A 15,096-nucleotide genomic window follows, 5' to 3' on the forward strand; every position below is an offset into this window, starting at 1 on the left:
GGGGGGTCGGAGCGCCTCCCTGGCCCCGTGTGCGCTCGGCGTCCGTCCCGCGGCTGCCCGCGGTGCTCCGCTGTCAGCCAGGCGGTGCCTGCCGGGCCGCGCGGGGGGCGTCTGGTTTCTGTTTTCTTTTCGAAAAAAAAAACGCACCTCAGGACTGAGGCTTAGACTGTTCATGTTGTGACATGTGAGCTCTGACAGGTGACATATGTCCCAGGTGCTGTGTCCAGTGATTTAAGCAGGTTTTTAGAATTTCAGCCATGAAGGGTCCCTGTCAGGTAATACTATTTCTAAGCTTTTTGCATTCTTATCTTTAACCAATAGATTTTATTAATTCAGAACTCAGATGCACAAACAGCTAACATCCCAGAACAACTGCTTTCGCTGGCAACAGGCCATAAGATTGTATCCCACCTTTTCTGGCAAAAACCTGACTGTAACTGTTGTTTTTATGTTGTTTGATTTGGTTCGATTACAGGGTTAGTTGTAGGACTCCAAGGTTGGCAGTCTTTTCAGCTAACGCTATGGGTAGTAATAAGGATGTTTGTTTCTTGACTCAGTTGTTTTGGAAAAGGTTTCTGCTTAAGGTGTCCTTTCCTCTCACTAAGTAGTCTTAAGAGGTCTAAGTTCTGGAAGACCTTGTTTCAGGTCTGCTGCATTGATTTAAGATGCAGATTTAAGAAACTTGATCAACAAGAGAGCCCAGGAGACAAAATATCCCAACAGAGGAAAGCAATTTTGCAGCAATCTTTTCATCTGCATCAATCCTGCCTGTTTATTAATAAATTCTAGATTTCTAAACTAATTAGTATATTTTGCAGCATTTTTGAAAAGTGAGGGGCTTTCTACTTTGTGTTTGTGTGTGTGCAGGCCTAAGGAGTTTGTTATGGAATGTGTTGATGTACTTTATCTCTGGACAGGAGTGATCTGTCTTGGCTTTAAAAAGCAGAACTCCTGATCTATAGGAAGCTTTTTCTTTAAAAAATGCATTGCAGTAAGTTTATGTAGCTGTTAGACTTCAAATAGTAAACAGGTTAGTGTGTAACTGGGAGACGCCATTGCCATGCTTACATCTTTTGGACCACACATACAGAGAAATTAATTACTCCTCTCACAAAACTAGGAGATGCCAAAAGTTTCTGGCTAACTTGTGACATAAAATACTCCTGAGTTTTTGGATTATTGTATTTGTTTTGTTTTGCTTTTCCCCATTATTCGCAGTTGGAGTAACACTAGCTTCTTTCCTCTGTCTCTGAAAAGTGCATTCCAGGAAGTAAAAGCAAAAGTCAGCTGTGCTCATGCATTGTTTAGCCTAGGTGTGTTTTTTCAGAAGATGCATGACAAAACTTCTCTGACTGTTTTCATTCGGATTCAAGACTTGTTTTATGGAAGAGGTGGAGCTTAAAGAGGAAGATTCGTTCTGTATTGTCCTTTTTTAATGGCGTTCTGGAATCTGAACTTGAGTTCTGTTTTTTAAGTCCTTCTCCAGCTTACCTAGCAAGTTAAAGAAAGAAAACAAATTCCTTTTTCCACATGTAATTTTGTAAAGGTAGATTTTAAAAGATATTTAGAAAAAATACTTGAGACTCTCCATGGGCTTGTCATTATTAGAAGTAATACCTACTGGGATCTTGCTGAAGGTTGCTCTTGGGTTTTTGTAGTACACAGTCACGTGTGGGGTGGGTAAGTTGTACTGGAGCTCAAGTCAGGAGCCCCTCCACCCTTTGCAGCATCAGTCCTCCCTTACTATAAGTTGCTTGTTCTTCCTCAGGTCAATTAATTTCATCGCAGTCTATGTCAAACTTGAAAGTATTAAAAGATTTTAGGGACTTGGCAGAAGCCAGACTGTCTTTCCTACAAACTTGATTTCATCCAAAAAACGAAGGCCTCAGGCAGGGGAGAGGGACTGGAGCTCAGTTGTTTCCATTAGCTTTTCATCCCATCAAAATTAGGTGTCAATTATGGCACAATAGTGACTGTAAATAAATAATATTTTTTGAAAAAAACTATATAAAGTTACAGGTTTCTATTGTGATTAATATTCAGCATTAGTCAGCTAAAAGTTTATACGTTTGGGGGAAACAAGTGCAGTGAGCCGCTCAAGTGTTGCAGATGGTAGAAGAGTGTCAGCTGGAGGGCCTGAGTAGCCGTTCTACTTTGTAATAAGAAATAAAGTGTTGATGTGCACTTACAAGCTGTGATACCATTTCATTGGTCTTTTGACAGGAGCTCGAGCCAAAAAAACCCCTATCCCTTAAAAACATCATTTTTTTTTAAAGGGTTAAAATTGTTTTTGCAGCAGTGGACCAATGGCAAAGAGGAACTGTTACAGTAGGTTGTGACACCCTATCCTGTCTTAAGAAAAGGCTGTCTCCTTTTTCCATTCTCAGTGCAAACAGGAGGAGGGAGAGACCATCATACAGAGTTGGGCCACCTCCTCTGTGCACATACATCCTTTAGAAAATCATGAGAAGATAATTATTTTTCCATATATGGTACCCTCTTGTACAGATGGTTCTGCAAGGAAGTGAGGAATCCCTGTTGTGCACTCAGTGCTGAAGAGATTGCAAAAATCAGTATGATGCAAAGGCACCTGTCTCAAAATAACTACAGGTAGTTTAGGAATGTTCATGTATTCCTTAGGGTATTTTCTAAATGGATGCAGGCCTTGCACAGACTGCAACAATGGGATGCTCGTAAACTGTATTGGATCAAACCTATGTAGTAAATAGAGGGCATCCAGGGGAAGTCTCTACAGCTATAGTAAGGTCTACTACATCTTATTTTCAGTTATGGTATTGATTCCTGTGAAGATTGGTATTTTACATTCAAAAATATGGCTATACATAAAGCTTTGAGGAACGGGAATGCCTTCTGTACAGGAACGAGTGATATTTAGCTACCACATGTGTAACTTCTGGACAGAATTCTATCTGACTTTTCTAACATAACTAAGGCAGTTTTGGAGAATATTTTTTTACTGAAAGAAGAAGATACCAAGCTGTCTGTCATCAAGTAACAGTTTTATTGATGTGCTTGCAGGACTCTGGCACTTGTGAAAAGTCTCATTGGAGTAGATCCTCATAGAATTTAGCAAATTTTAAGCATATTTTCAAACATGAAACAGATTTTCTTCTTTTAACATAAGAAAAATTCAGGAGGACACATTTGAGAAAAATATTTATAATATCTAATTATGAAAGCCAAGTTTATTTAAGAATAAGAAATATGCTGCATATAATTTGTTATATAGACAATATAGCTGCATGGTACTGATTTTTTTTCTTTTTTACAGTGGGAATATGCAAGCACATATAAGAAAATGCTATAGCACACTTTCTAAGAGCAGTTACCTTATTTATTATATGTTTCGAAAGTGTGCTATAGCATTTTCTTATAAGAGCAGTTACCTTATTTATTATATGTTTCTAGCCCCAAATGTGCAAGCAGGTATATTTTTTTGTGTCTACTAACTTCAATGACAGAATAGTAAAAAAGCACCTCAGAATGTGTAAGAGCATTTTGTGCTTCAACCATGATCAAATATTTCTCTATTTTCAGTGATGCCTAATATATTTATGGTTGTGCATACTCTCATAATAAATTTATTCAGTGAAGAATGGTCTCAGATAAACTTACTTATGTCCCTAATTTTTACTTAAGTGATCATTTCAGAGATGGAAACTGTGTGCACATTATGTTCATTATTCCTTAGAAAGCGAACAGCCATGCATCTAGTTTTAACCTGAAGGCAGTGCTGGCTACCTGCTTTTTTTAAAAAAAAAAAGCAACATGTTTCCATAAAATACTTTCCATGTTATATAAATCTTTTTTTAAAAGCTTAGAATATGCATTACACATACTTTGGCTTGTAGCCAGTCTCATCCTTACTTCTTCCAGGGCTTATCTATTGGTACTTCTGCAGACTGGATTGTGAGTTGGCAGAGTATCATTCAAAATGTTGTTTGGTTTTATAGCCATATGCAATTACTCCAAAAGACATTCTGTTGTCAGTATTTTGGGTTTTTGTTATGTTTTCAAGAAGCCATTGACTTATGTGACCCCTATCAAAATATACATTGTTCCAATGTCTTGAATACTATTTCTCTACCCATTTTAATATAATTTTTAGGAGTTTCAAAAATAGCCTTAATGTGTAAATTCACCTTTAGTAGAGAATGCCGGTTGTGATTGTTATTTAGAGTGGTTACTGTTATTGAAGTTTGTTGTTTTCTGTGTATATGGAACAGGACATTCTCTTGCCCAACCGCAACACCTTTTCTCCCTTTATCTCTCCCAGGTTTTGGTCGGAAGGATGTAGTCGAGTATTTACTTCAAAGTGGTGCCAATGTCCATGCGCGAGATGATGGAGGCCTTATTCCTCTTCACAATGCCTGCTCCTTTGGTCATGCTGAAGTTGTCAATCTCCTCTTGCAGCATGGTGCAGATCCTAATTCTCGGGATAATTGGAATTACACTCCTCTTCATGAGGCTGCCATTAAGGGCAAGACAGATGTCTGCATTGGTAATTTTCTCCCCTTTTTCTGTGACACTGTGAAAAATGAAGACCCTTTTCAAGACCATTTTTACTCTGCAGCTATGATTGGCACAATGATTAAAACTAAAATTTTTATAAACTTAAATTCATATGCCAGTTTTATAAGAAACAAGTTTTTAAATCTGTTTTTTATAATTGCCTTAGTGTAGAAGTTCACGTTGATGTTATGGGAAAAGAGCTTTAGAGTGACATGATAGAGCTAGACTCTCTTCTACTTCAGTCTAGACTCTTGGGCTGACTCTGCTGCTACTCAGTTTAGTGGAAAGAACAAAACTGGTTTTAATAATGATTTCATTCTGTCTCTTGTGTGTAGCAGTCATGTTGAATTAGTTAAGGATAGGAGCTAAACTTCAATTATATTGACCACTTCTTTTGCCTACACAATTCTTAAGAGTTTAGAAGAGGTAGAAGGTTTGACATGCAGTCACAAAACATTTTGATTGTGTTTTGCTCCCATTTACTTTATTAAGGAGCACATCTGGTGAGTTGTATGTATAAAGTTGCCTGTTTGGCCCCATTATCAGTGCAAGATTCATGGCCTGCTACTGCTGTGTATGATTTAGGGCATAGTCACTTGTGGATTTGAGGAAGCATGCTTAGGACCTGATGGGAGGTAGATGCTGGTTGTTGTGGTTTGTCAATCAGTCTTTCAACTGAGATTGCCTCCTGGCAGTCTGTGATCGTTCCATTTGTGCTCCATTTTTTGCACATAAAACGTGGCTAAGTGTGTTTCACGTGTCAAGCTGATGACAGATGACATTAAGGAATTCTGACATGAAAAATTTGAGAGGGAAAGTTAGGATCAATAATTAGATGTTTCTTTTGTTGCTTGTGGCTTATGGTAATGGTATGTTTTGTAAGCCTTCTCTTGTTAGAGTTGTTTTTTTATGGAAACCTTTGGCATTTTGTAGTACTCCTGCAGCATGGTGCTGAACCAACCATCCGGAACACAGATGGAAGAACAGCTTTGGATTTAGCAGACCCATCTGCAAAAGCAGTGCTGACTGGTAAGTGATAATCTTTATTACATTATTACTAGTAACAGTCAAATTAATGTAATGCAGTGTTGTGGTGTTTTTTTTCTGATATGACTTTAACTTCTCTCTGTCTTATAATTCTAAATAGAAATTCCCGTATGGCTTTCATAATCTCAGTCATGGGATGTGTTCTGGATGAATAGTTTATTTTGCTAGTTCAGTAAAGGACTGTCAAATTCTTAGCACTTCTGTTGTATTAAATTTTGGATGAGGAATAGTACTAAACTTCATGTATGTATGTATTTATTTAAGAGCTAAAGAAACTCCTTTTTGTCTTCCAGGTGAATACAAGAAAGATGAACTCTTAGAAAGTGCCAGGTATGTGTGTGGAAGATACCGGAAATTTAGTTATATTTTTAGTATTGTCTGGGGGCTTTTATGTACTTTAATACGTGTATAGGCTTTTGAGCTGGTATGTCATCTAGATTATAAGCTTTGGCTGTTATCTGTGAATAAAGTTGCAAAAATAATTATGTAAATGCATTTTTGCTTTCCCTTTAATGTGGAAAGTACAGCAGTAAATGTGTAACTTCAGAACAGATGTACTGAACATTATAGCAAAGAAAAATATAAAAAGACAATAAGCTACTAAAAACTGGAATAAAAAGAGTTCTGCCCATTTTGTATCTTGTTTTTCAGAAGTGGAAATGAAGAAAAGATGATGTCTCTTCTTACACCATTAAATGTTAACTGTCATGCAAGTGATGGCAGAAAGGTATTGTTTAAAAACCTGAATCAGTTCACTTTTACATGTTTCACAGCTATTGTTTGACCAGTTTTTAAGATTGTTAAATGTAAAATGTATCAGTTTTCTTCACTATATGTGGGGAAATCAGATTGCACCTCTCTAGCAGCTAGCTGATTTTTCATGGAATCTCGTAATTGTCAGAGTTGGAAGAGACCTCTGGAGATCATAGAGTCCAACTCCCCCACTAAATTTCTGTTTGTTTTTTATCTTAGAAGGTCTATGTATTTATTTCAATCTAGGAACAATAAAAAAACACCTTTTCAGTTGGAACTTCTGATTAACCTTCATATCTGCAGTGAAAAAGATGGGAGGCTTTTTCATAGGTAGACACAGGCCCTTTATTTGCTGTACACCTTAGGCAAGTTATTGCTGCTGTTTCAGGAGCAAGCTGTTCATATCTAGAAGTATTGGTAAAGAACTGCGTGAAAAAATGTTCAGAATCTCTGCTCATAGTCTCCTGGGTTCAGCCCCTAGCCTACCGAAGGTTCAGGTGATTGAGTATCAAATGTTGGCATCCTTGTTGTTGTCATTAAGTGTTTGTACTCTTTCACTTAAGTGTTGTTGAAAATTAGCTTCCCTCTTTAAGTCTTTGTGGTAAGATACTGGAATCTCCAAAATACCTATGCATCTCTGTTCTCCCATCTTCTAGTTACAAGACTTATCCTCCTGGAACTGTACAAACCCATTTCAGTTGATGAGTTTGTAAATGAAGAGGACAAGGTTTCACTAATTTGTAGCTCTGCTGTTGGTGCTGCTGATGTGTATGCTTGAGTGGGTTTGTTCCTAGTTACGGTGGGCTAAAAGACAACACTGGACTGCAGGACTCAACAATCCATTAAGAGGGCCTTTGTTGCCAGGATGCGATGGAGTAAATTCAGGATTTGTGTTTATGATGATGATGGGAGTAGTCAGTAAACAATGAATATAGTTATCAAATGTTTGATTCAGGCAATTTTTTTAAGGTTGCACCTATTTTAAGAACTTCAGTAATTAATACTGTTAACAAGTTTTGAAAAACATTAATATAAAATTAACCCTTGATTTTGTGTTGCTGATTACTTCCATATTCTGTCGTTTCAGTCTACTCCTTTACATTTAGCAGCCGGGTATAACCGTGTAAAAATAGTCCAGCTCTTACTGCAACATGGGGCTGATGTACATGCTAAGGATAAAGGGTAGGTTCCTTTTTTCAGAACAAACAAGGTTGTTAAATACTGCAGTGAAGTAATGAATAGTAGTAATATTTTAAAATAATTTCTATCTTGAGGCTGTTATTCCGTCTTCAACCTTTCTGTTATGACAAAACTGGAAATTGTACAGGCTTAAGAGTTGTGAATCAGTAGAATCTAAACTGAGCTGACCATAGAACATGCTGCCTTCCAGGTACCACTAGCCAAATTATTACCTCTTGTTTAATAAAATACATTCATAACCACTTTGAAGTCAGCAAATATTTAGATCATTTAATCAATTTTCTTTCTACTTGTAAGTTTCTGTGCTGCTTTTTGCGAAGAATGTGATAAAAATTGAAGATCTCTTTCCCAGAGATTTTATTTGGACTGCATGTTCAAGCATTTGCTTCTTAGGAAATGTGTTGAGATACAGACATGCTAAGTTTTTTTGTTACATAAAGCATAATACAAATTCTATTTTTTAAATGTGTACTTATGTACATTAAATATTATGGAAAGCAAACTCTTATTCCTCCTCATTCCTAGGACCACTTCAGAGCTCCATAAATAACTGCCGGATCAGACAGCTTTAATTGTCCACTTGGGGTTGGAATTAACTTCTGTTATTTCTCCCTTACTAGCCCACAGTGACAGAATTCAGTTAGGGCAATTTCTCACTTGCTCCTGAGACCACTGAGTTTGAAAGGGTTTAAATCTGGCTTTAAAACCTCTGTAGCTCTACTGTTACTGTAGAATATTGTACAGTCACTTAAACATCAGCCAGTAAGACTTCTGCAGTTTCCAAGGGCAAATATTATCTTACAGTAGTGTTCCTGTGACAAAGAAAATAATTGCTGTCACTCTTGAAAATCCTCTGTGAGTGGTTCTTTCTGATTAGAGATCCTAGTCTGGGCAGAACCGTTTCATTTGCAGTAAAATGGTGCCATTGATTTCTCATATTCTGATTATTTTAAATGTTTATTATCCTGAAAAATGCTGATGGGATATTCTGGGTTCTTCTCTAGCTTTTTATTTCCCCTTAATTTAAATATCTCTGATACTATTTTTGTAAATGGAAAAGGTGCAACATAGTACCATAAGCAATGCTATAGATGCATTTGGAATTTAAATGTGTGCTAATATAATCATCCTTGTCCTTTCTCTCCTATGTAGAGATTTGGTGCCACTTCACAATGCCTGTTCCTATGGTCATTACGAAGTAACAGAGCTTCTAGTAAAGGTTGGTCTTTAAAGAGATTAAATTGCATAATATTAAATAAGAATAACTTTAATAGACATTAAAAGCTTAAAGAATGGTAGATTGCTTTTGCTCAACATGTTAGTAAATTATTATTAAACTGGAGCTACAGAGTCTTCTGCTTCCAAGAAGCTTTTTCTGTTTTTAACACACTGTGCTCCAAAGCTGAATATTTTTGTACACCAAGTACATCTTATCTCAACCTTCCTACCATCACCCAAAAAAGCCCACAAAGAAAAGAGGAAAAAAATAATAATAAAAAAATAAAAACCATGAAAACTGAGCAGTATTGTGAGTTTGTCAATAGAAAAATATTTCAAAAGACAGTATTAAGAGGTTTAAGGAAATTATGATGGTAAAGCCCATACATGTTTTAAGAGTAGTCAGTCTCTTGAAATAGTGAACTTTACAACATCAACTCTGGCCCCGAATTGTAGCCTTCACCCCAAAGAAAGAAAAATATGTCAATATTCCTAACATAAGTGAGCTCTCAGAACTGAAGTGGCTTATCTGGATTATGTTAATCTTGAAGATAAAGTATGATGTGTATTAAAGTAGTGACTTGAAGGAGTGTTGTCCACCAAGGAACTTTTGAGCTGTGCCCATGCTTAACTGCTACAGCAAATCATGACCATTATAACAGCAGGAGGTGATCTGATAGGTAGTAGCTAGATGTTTGAATGCTCAGGGTGTAGCTGCTCTTGTTCTATCCTGTATAACTCAGTGCCGACTAATTCCATGTGTCCATTTGTTTAGCAAAAATTACTGAAGTAATATAAATTGTAATAAGTAGTCAAGTTTATTTTTTTTTTTTTTACTCCAGAGGCCAGTTGTAAAGTGAATCCTATGGTTCTGGTACTAGACAAAAAAGAACACTTGCCTAGACACAGCTGTGTGTCTTTACTGTTAAGCTAGAGTTGTATTCCCTGTTGGATTTCTACTGCAGTGAATCGAATTATTTTTTGCAAAGCACTACAGCTTTAAAAGGAGCAATGGGAAAGAGCCTGTCTTGTCAGACTTGCTTACAGACAGAACTCAAGGTGCATACAGAATGTTACTTGAGGAGAATTACACAGATACTAAATATTACTTGCAGAACCTTGTACTTAAATGTTTTTAAGTCAACTTTAAGGACTTGTCTCCTTCTAGATAGCTTGGCATTCCTATCTTGGGGGTATTTACAGAACAGGTATTTATCTTAATGCAGTCTTTCACTCTAGACTTTTTCTAGAGCAAAAAGAAACAGGAGCTTGTTCAAAGGTCATTTAGAATATATGGACTAGGTTTTTTTCTCAGATTTGACCTGTAGCAGGTCAAAGTACTCTCCTTTTAGAGATGCTGGAGAAAGCCTGAAACTAGCCTGCCTTGGGGTTCTTTGAGTGTACGCAGGAGACAGTAGAGTATTAAAAACTGCAGTATGCTGAAATGTTATGTTGAAAATTAATGTCTGGAGAATGTCTTGAATACATATGAACATTGATTTTAATAGTATTATTTTTAACAGTCTACTGCCTTTAAGCTAATGTTGGAAGTCTTTTCTAATGATCTGGTTTTGATACTGCATCTTTTTTACCCCTTTCAAGCATGGAGCATGTGTGAATGCAATGGATCTGTGGCAGTTCACCCCTCTGCATGAAGCAGCTTCTAAGAACAGGGTGGAAGTATGTTCTCTTTTGTTAAGTTATGGTGCTGACCCAACACTCTTGAACTGTCACAACAAAAGCACCATTGATTTGGCTCCAACACCCCAATTAAAAGAGCGATTAGCATGTGAGTATAAAGTGAGATCAGTTCTACAGATTTAAATGTGCACTTAGGTACTTTAGCCAGTGACCTGCCAGAAATTAGATTTGGAAAATACTGGACTTGCCAAGCAGTTGTGCAATGTTGGACAGTACATTTCACTGTTTAGAATTTGCGATTGGTAGATTTTCTGAATGTAGGCATTTAAAATAATTTTGTTGTCAGTTCTATAGTCTTATGGTTGTGATGGGTTTTTAGCTGGTTTTGCTGGAATACATGCTTTCCCTCATGACCTTGCCAGTGCGTTTTTATTTTCTGTACTTGCGTCTGTCATTGCATCAAGATTTTTGAAATATTCATTTTTATTCCATTGTGTATTGCTTGAAGAAGAGAAAAAAAAACGTGTTTAGAATGCTGAATATGTTTGAGTATGCCACAATTGCTGAAAGTTCAAAGAAATTTATGGAAGGCATTGATTTCTGTCCAGCAATATTAAGGAGTTGAGAACAAGGCCCTCAAGTTTTGTCCTTGAGCAGTCAAACAATAACTTTCTGCCATATGTATACAAATTTCCAGTAAATACTACACCAGACTTCATGTTAGCATCCGGAAATGTTTTTTCAAAGACAGGTCAGAAGTAGAGATGTATATATGCTTTAATTGGTACACATGCAAATACTGAAACCTAGAACAGGCGTTGGTGAAATAGATCTTGTTCAGCCAGTTTGAATGTCTCTGGCTTTGGTTTAGAAACAAAGTGCATTCCTTGTAGTGTTTTGACTTAGCTAACAAGTTCTGTCAAGTGAAGTAAAAGCTTAAGTCTGAGTTGCAGATGTCTTCAACATGGTCTGCTAAATAAAGTGAGTGGTTTTATCTAACTGAAGTAAACAATCTTCTTGATCATTCTTAAGAAAGAGTGTAACCTTCTGTTATGTATTTCTTTTTAAAGATGAATTCAAAGGTCACTCGCTACTACAGGCTGCAAGAGAATCAGATGTAGCTCGTATAAAGAAACATCTTTCTTTGGAGACAGTGAACTTCAAGCATCCTCAAACGCATGAAACAGCATTGGTAAAATTTCAGGAGTTATTAATTATTTTGCATATATTATGGCTGACCTAAACATACTAGGTAATACTTTAGAACTAAGAATTTTATTGTCAAACAGTATAATTCAGACCAACCTGGAATATCCAGTGTCTAGTTAAGCAAATAACATTGATAAATATTTTTGTTCTTGAAGTTAATGGCAAGACTAATCTAAATTGCCTGTTTAATTTAGGTTGTCTGAATTACAGTTTTTCTTTAGAATAGTTTTAAGCAACAGCAAGCTGCATATGTTACCTTTGTTTGTAAAGCTTGAAGATTGCCAGCAGTTACTGGAAAGAGAGCTCTGGAAAATACCAAAGTAAATTCAAAAGGCCATGTGAAATCTCCTGAATTAATAAGCTTTATATGTTTGTTTTGGTTTTTTTCTGTTGACTTTGCGCACAACCAGCTCTTAACTGCCAGCTACTCAGCAAGCCATAAAACCTGTACGTTGCTAGCTAGGTTTTAATGCTACAATTTTGAATGTTCTCAGCACTGTGCTGCCGCTTCTCCATATCCGAAGAGAAAACAAGTGTGTGAATTGCTGCTGAGAAAAGGAGCCAACATCAATGAAAAAACAAAAGAGTGAGTGGTTACAAATGAACACTCCTGAGGGTTTGTTTAGAAGGTTTTGGAAGGTTTTTCAAAATACATTTTGAATATTTTTTATTTTTTTTTTCAAAGCTTCTTGACTCCTCTGCATGTGGCATCAGAAAAGGCTCATAATGATGTCGTTGAAGTAGTTGTGAAACATGAAGCTAAGGTATGTCAAAAATCACACTGAAGGCAAAAGTATTAAATCATAATACAATGCTTAGTTCAAATTTCCACAAAAGCATAAATGGAAAGGGGGTACTCTCTGTAATACTTGAATCCTCCAAGCTACGAGTTTAATCTCTCTCATGGAAATTTGATTACAGCCTGACTGCTGTGAAATTACCAAAACAATGATCAAAAATAGAGGAACAGTATGGAAGACAAGTAACGTTTGAGTGCAGTTTTAAATTGTTAAGTGCACCTTGACTGAAAAACATAGGAAGTCCTCAGTCTGAAAAACCACAATAAGTGAATGCAGGTAAAAGCTGTTCTACATGTTGGCACTGAGGATTTGTGTTGCCATGAGCAAAATAATTGCTGCCTTCTGTATGTGGTAAAATTGCTGTAACTATTTACACTGAAATATTCACATGCCTCTAAAAGGGGGCTATTCTTCCTTGCTAACTGTAGTCATATGAACTGCTTTTGTTTAAATCTTATCTTTTGAAATGTCATGACCTTTGGAAATATGCTAAATACTTCTAAAACTCTCTCTTTCAGCAATTAAAACAGCTTCAATATTAACTTTTGATGGTGGTATCTATTGTCTGTGTTATTTTTAGGTTAATGCATTAGATAATCTTGGCCAGACCTCTCTTCATAGAGCAGCACATTGTGGTCATCTTCAGACCTGCAGGTTGCTGTTGAGTTCTGGATGTGATCCTTCCATTGTCTCTCTGCAGGGCTTTACAGCCTTACAAATGGGGACTGAAAGTGTGCAGCAACTTCTACAAGGTACAACTGATTTATTGAAGATACAGATCTGAAGTAGTGTGATGCATCATTTTACTTGCCATTTCAAGTGCTGTCAAGAAATAATAGTGAACACAAGCATGTGCGTACATGCAGCAAAGGAAAAATTAGTTTCTACAAAAGACAGTACTGGGTTGTGCAGTTATTATTCTGTAACCATATGCCTGCTCTAGGTTTAGTTGTAGTTAATGGTATCCTTTACTGTCTAGTACTCAGCTACACAGATTGTCAGAGATGGTCAGAATTTTTCATAGGATAGCCACCTGGAATCATTTTGGAAAAACGCTGATGTAGGAACGTGGAAAACTTGTAAGTAGAAAATTACTTTCAGAAGCAAAAAATAGCTGCTTTGCATTTGTGAGCAGAGGCAACAGGGCACATAGATTTTTCAAGAGTAAGCTTTGGACATCATCACATAGGTAAGCTTCTTGATATAGTCTGAAACTGCAAAAAGAATGCTTAGCTGGTTCCACCGTGCTTCAAAATGGATAGGGAGCATGTTGCTAAAGGCAACTTTGCAAACACTGTTAGAGCTAATAGCTACAGTTTTAGGTACTAAAAAAAGACAACTTGTCTATGATGGGTTTAATTTTTTAAGCTAAATCATTGGAATACTCAAATTATTTCCTGTCTCAACAAATTCCTTCAGCTACATACACTTACCTGTAATGCAACCTCATTTATTTTGCAGAAGGTATCCCATTAGGAAATTCCGATGCAGATCGACAGTTGCTGGAGGCTGCAAAGGCTGGAGATGTGGATACTGTAAAAGTAAGCTTAAACCTGTCCTAAAAATAAGAGGGAATTATATCCCAAATTAATTTGTCAAAGCAAGCAATCAGCCCTTCACTGACTGCTTTAGAGTTGTGATCCCTGTTCTAAAACCTTTGTATTGCAGCAATACTACAGACAACAAAATACAATGTTCACCACCTCCAGAATTTTGTCTTCTGTAGAAAACATATATAAGCTGTCACACATGTAAATGTGGGAGGAGAGAGTGTTTAAGTATTGGGTGGGGAACACACACAGTCTGGGAAAAGTAAAGGTTTTATGTAAAAATAAATTAAGAAATAAACTATGTTTATAATTAAAACAATTTTTCAAAATTATGTGTGTAACATTTTATGACTATATTAAAAGTGTATCAGCATTATAGTGATGTATATTTTGCTTTGGGAATTTCACAGAAACTATGTACAGTTCAGAGTGTGAACTGCAGAGATATTGAAGGACGTCAGTCTACACCACTTCATTTTGCAGCTGGATATAACAGAGTGTCTGTTGTTGAGTATCTTCTTCAGCATGGAGCGGATGTACATGCAAAAGATAAGGGGTAAATACTCAAATGTATCTTTTCTTGGTAACTGTAAATACTGGTATCTGTCAACTTCTGAATTGTGCTGGCTAATAAGCATCCAATCTTCTTCAGCTAATGAGTTACTTTTATTTTCATGGAAAGTTGTGTTAGAATGAAGATGTTCAGAATATTCACAAAAGCATTTTGCAATACTTGAGACTAGAAAATCAATAATTTCTCTGACCCTATGTTCTTAATTCTTTTCAGTGTCACTGGTGATTGCATTTTTATCACTTTGGTAGTATATGCTCCTGCTATATTAGACTATTGTGGAAAATTTAAAAAAATATGCATATAGGTGTTTCAAGTTTATATAATTTTAGAAAGACCCAGTATTTAAAGAGTTTTTCTCTTATTTTATTTTTTTCCAGAGGACTTGTACCTTTACATAATGCTTGCTCATATGGTCACTATGAAGTGGCAGAACTTCTGGTTAAACATGGGGCAGTTGTCAATGTAGCTGACTTGTGGAAATTCACTCCTTTGCACGAAGCTGCAGCAAAAGGAAAATACGAGATTTGCAAACTCCTGTTACAGGTATTACATATGCTGGAGAGAGTCACTT

The 15,096-nt window shown here is 36.5% G+C and overlaps 1 protein-coding gene across 1 annotated transcript in view; it reads left to right on the forward strand.

Moving 5' to 3' along the window:
* Positions 1 to 15,096, forward strand: part of TNKS2 (tankyrase, TRF1-interacting ankyrin-related ADP-ribose polymerase 2) — a 31,977-nt gene that overhangs the window by 5,742 nt on the left and 11,139 nt on the right. The window contains exons 2-15 of the mRNA XM_010000110.1: positions 4,298 to 4,522; positions 5,467 to 5,562; positions 5,874 to 5,910; positions 6,232 to 6,307; positions 7,421 to 7,515; positions 8,686 to 8,752; positions 10,354 to 10,540; positions 11,463 to 11,584; positions 12,096 to 12,187; positions 12,287 to 12,365; positions 12,982 to 13,153; positions 13,863 to 13,942; positions 14,362 to 14,507; positions 14,903 to 15,068. Of these exons, the coding sequence (XP_009998412.1) occupies positions 4,298 to 4,522; positions 5,467 to 5,562; positions 5,874 to 5,910; positions 6,232 to 6,307; positions 7,421 to 7,515; positions 8,686 to 8,752; positions 10,354 to 10,540; positions 11,463 to 11,584; positions 12,096 to 12,187; positions 12,287 to 12,365; positions 12,982 to 13,153; positions 13,863 to 13,942; positions 14,362 to 14,507; positions 14,903 to 15,068 (1,640 nt within the window). The remainder of the gene's footprint in view (positions 1 to 4,297; positions 4,523 to 5,466; positions 5,563 to 5,873; positions 5,911 to 6,231; positions 6,308 to 7,420; positions 7,516 to 8,685; positions 8,753 to 10,353; positions 10,541 to 11,462; positions 11,585 to 12,095; positions 12,188 to 12,286; positions 12,366 to 12,981; positions 13,154 to 13,862; positions 13,943 to 14,361; positions 14,508 to 14,902; positions 15,069 to 15,096) is intronic.

Source organism: Chaetura pelagica, unplaced genomic scaffold (genome assembly GCF_000747805.2).
Source record: "Chaetura pelagica isolate M959 unplaced genomic scaffold, ChaPel_1.0 scaffold436, whole genome shotgun sequence".
Lineage (NCBI taxonomy): Eukaryota > Metazoa > Chordata > Aves > Apodiformes > Apodidae > Chaetura > Chaetura pelagica.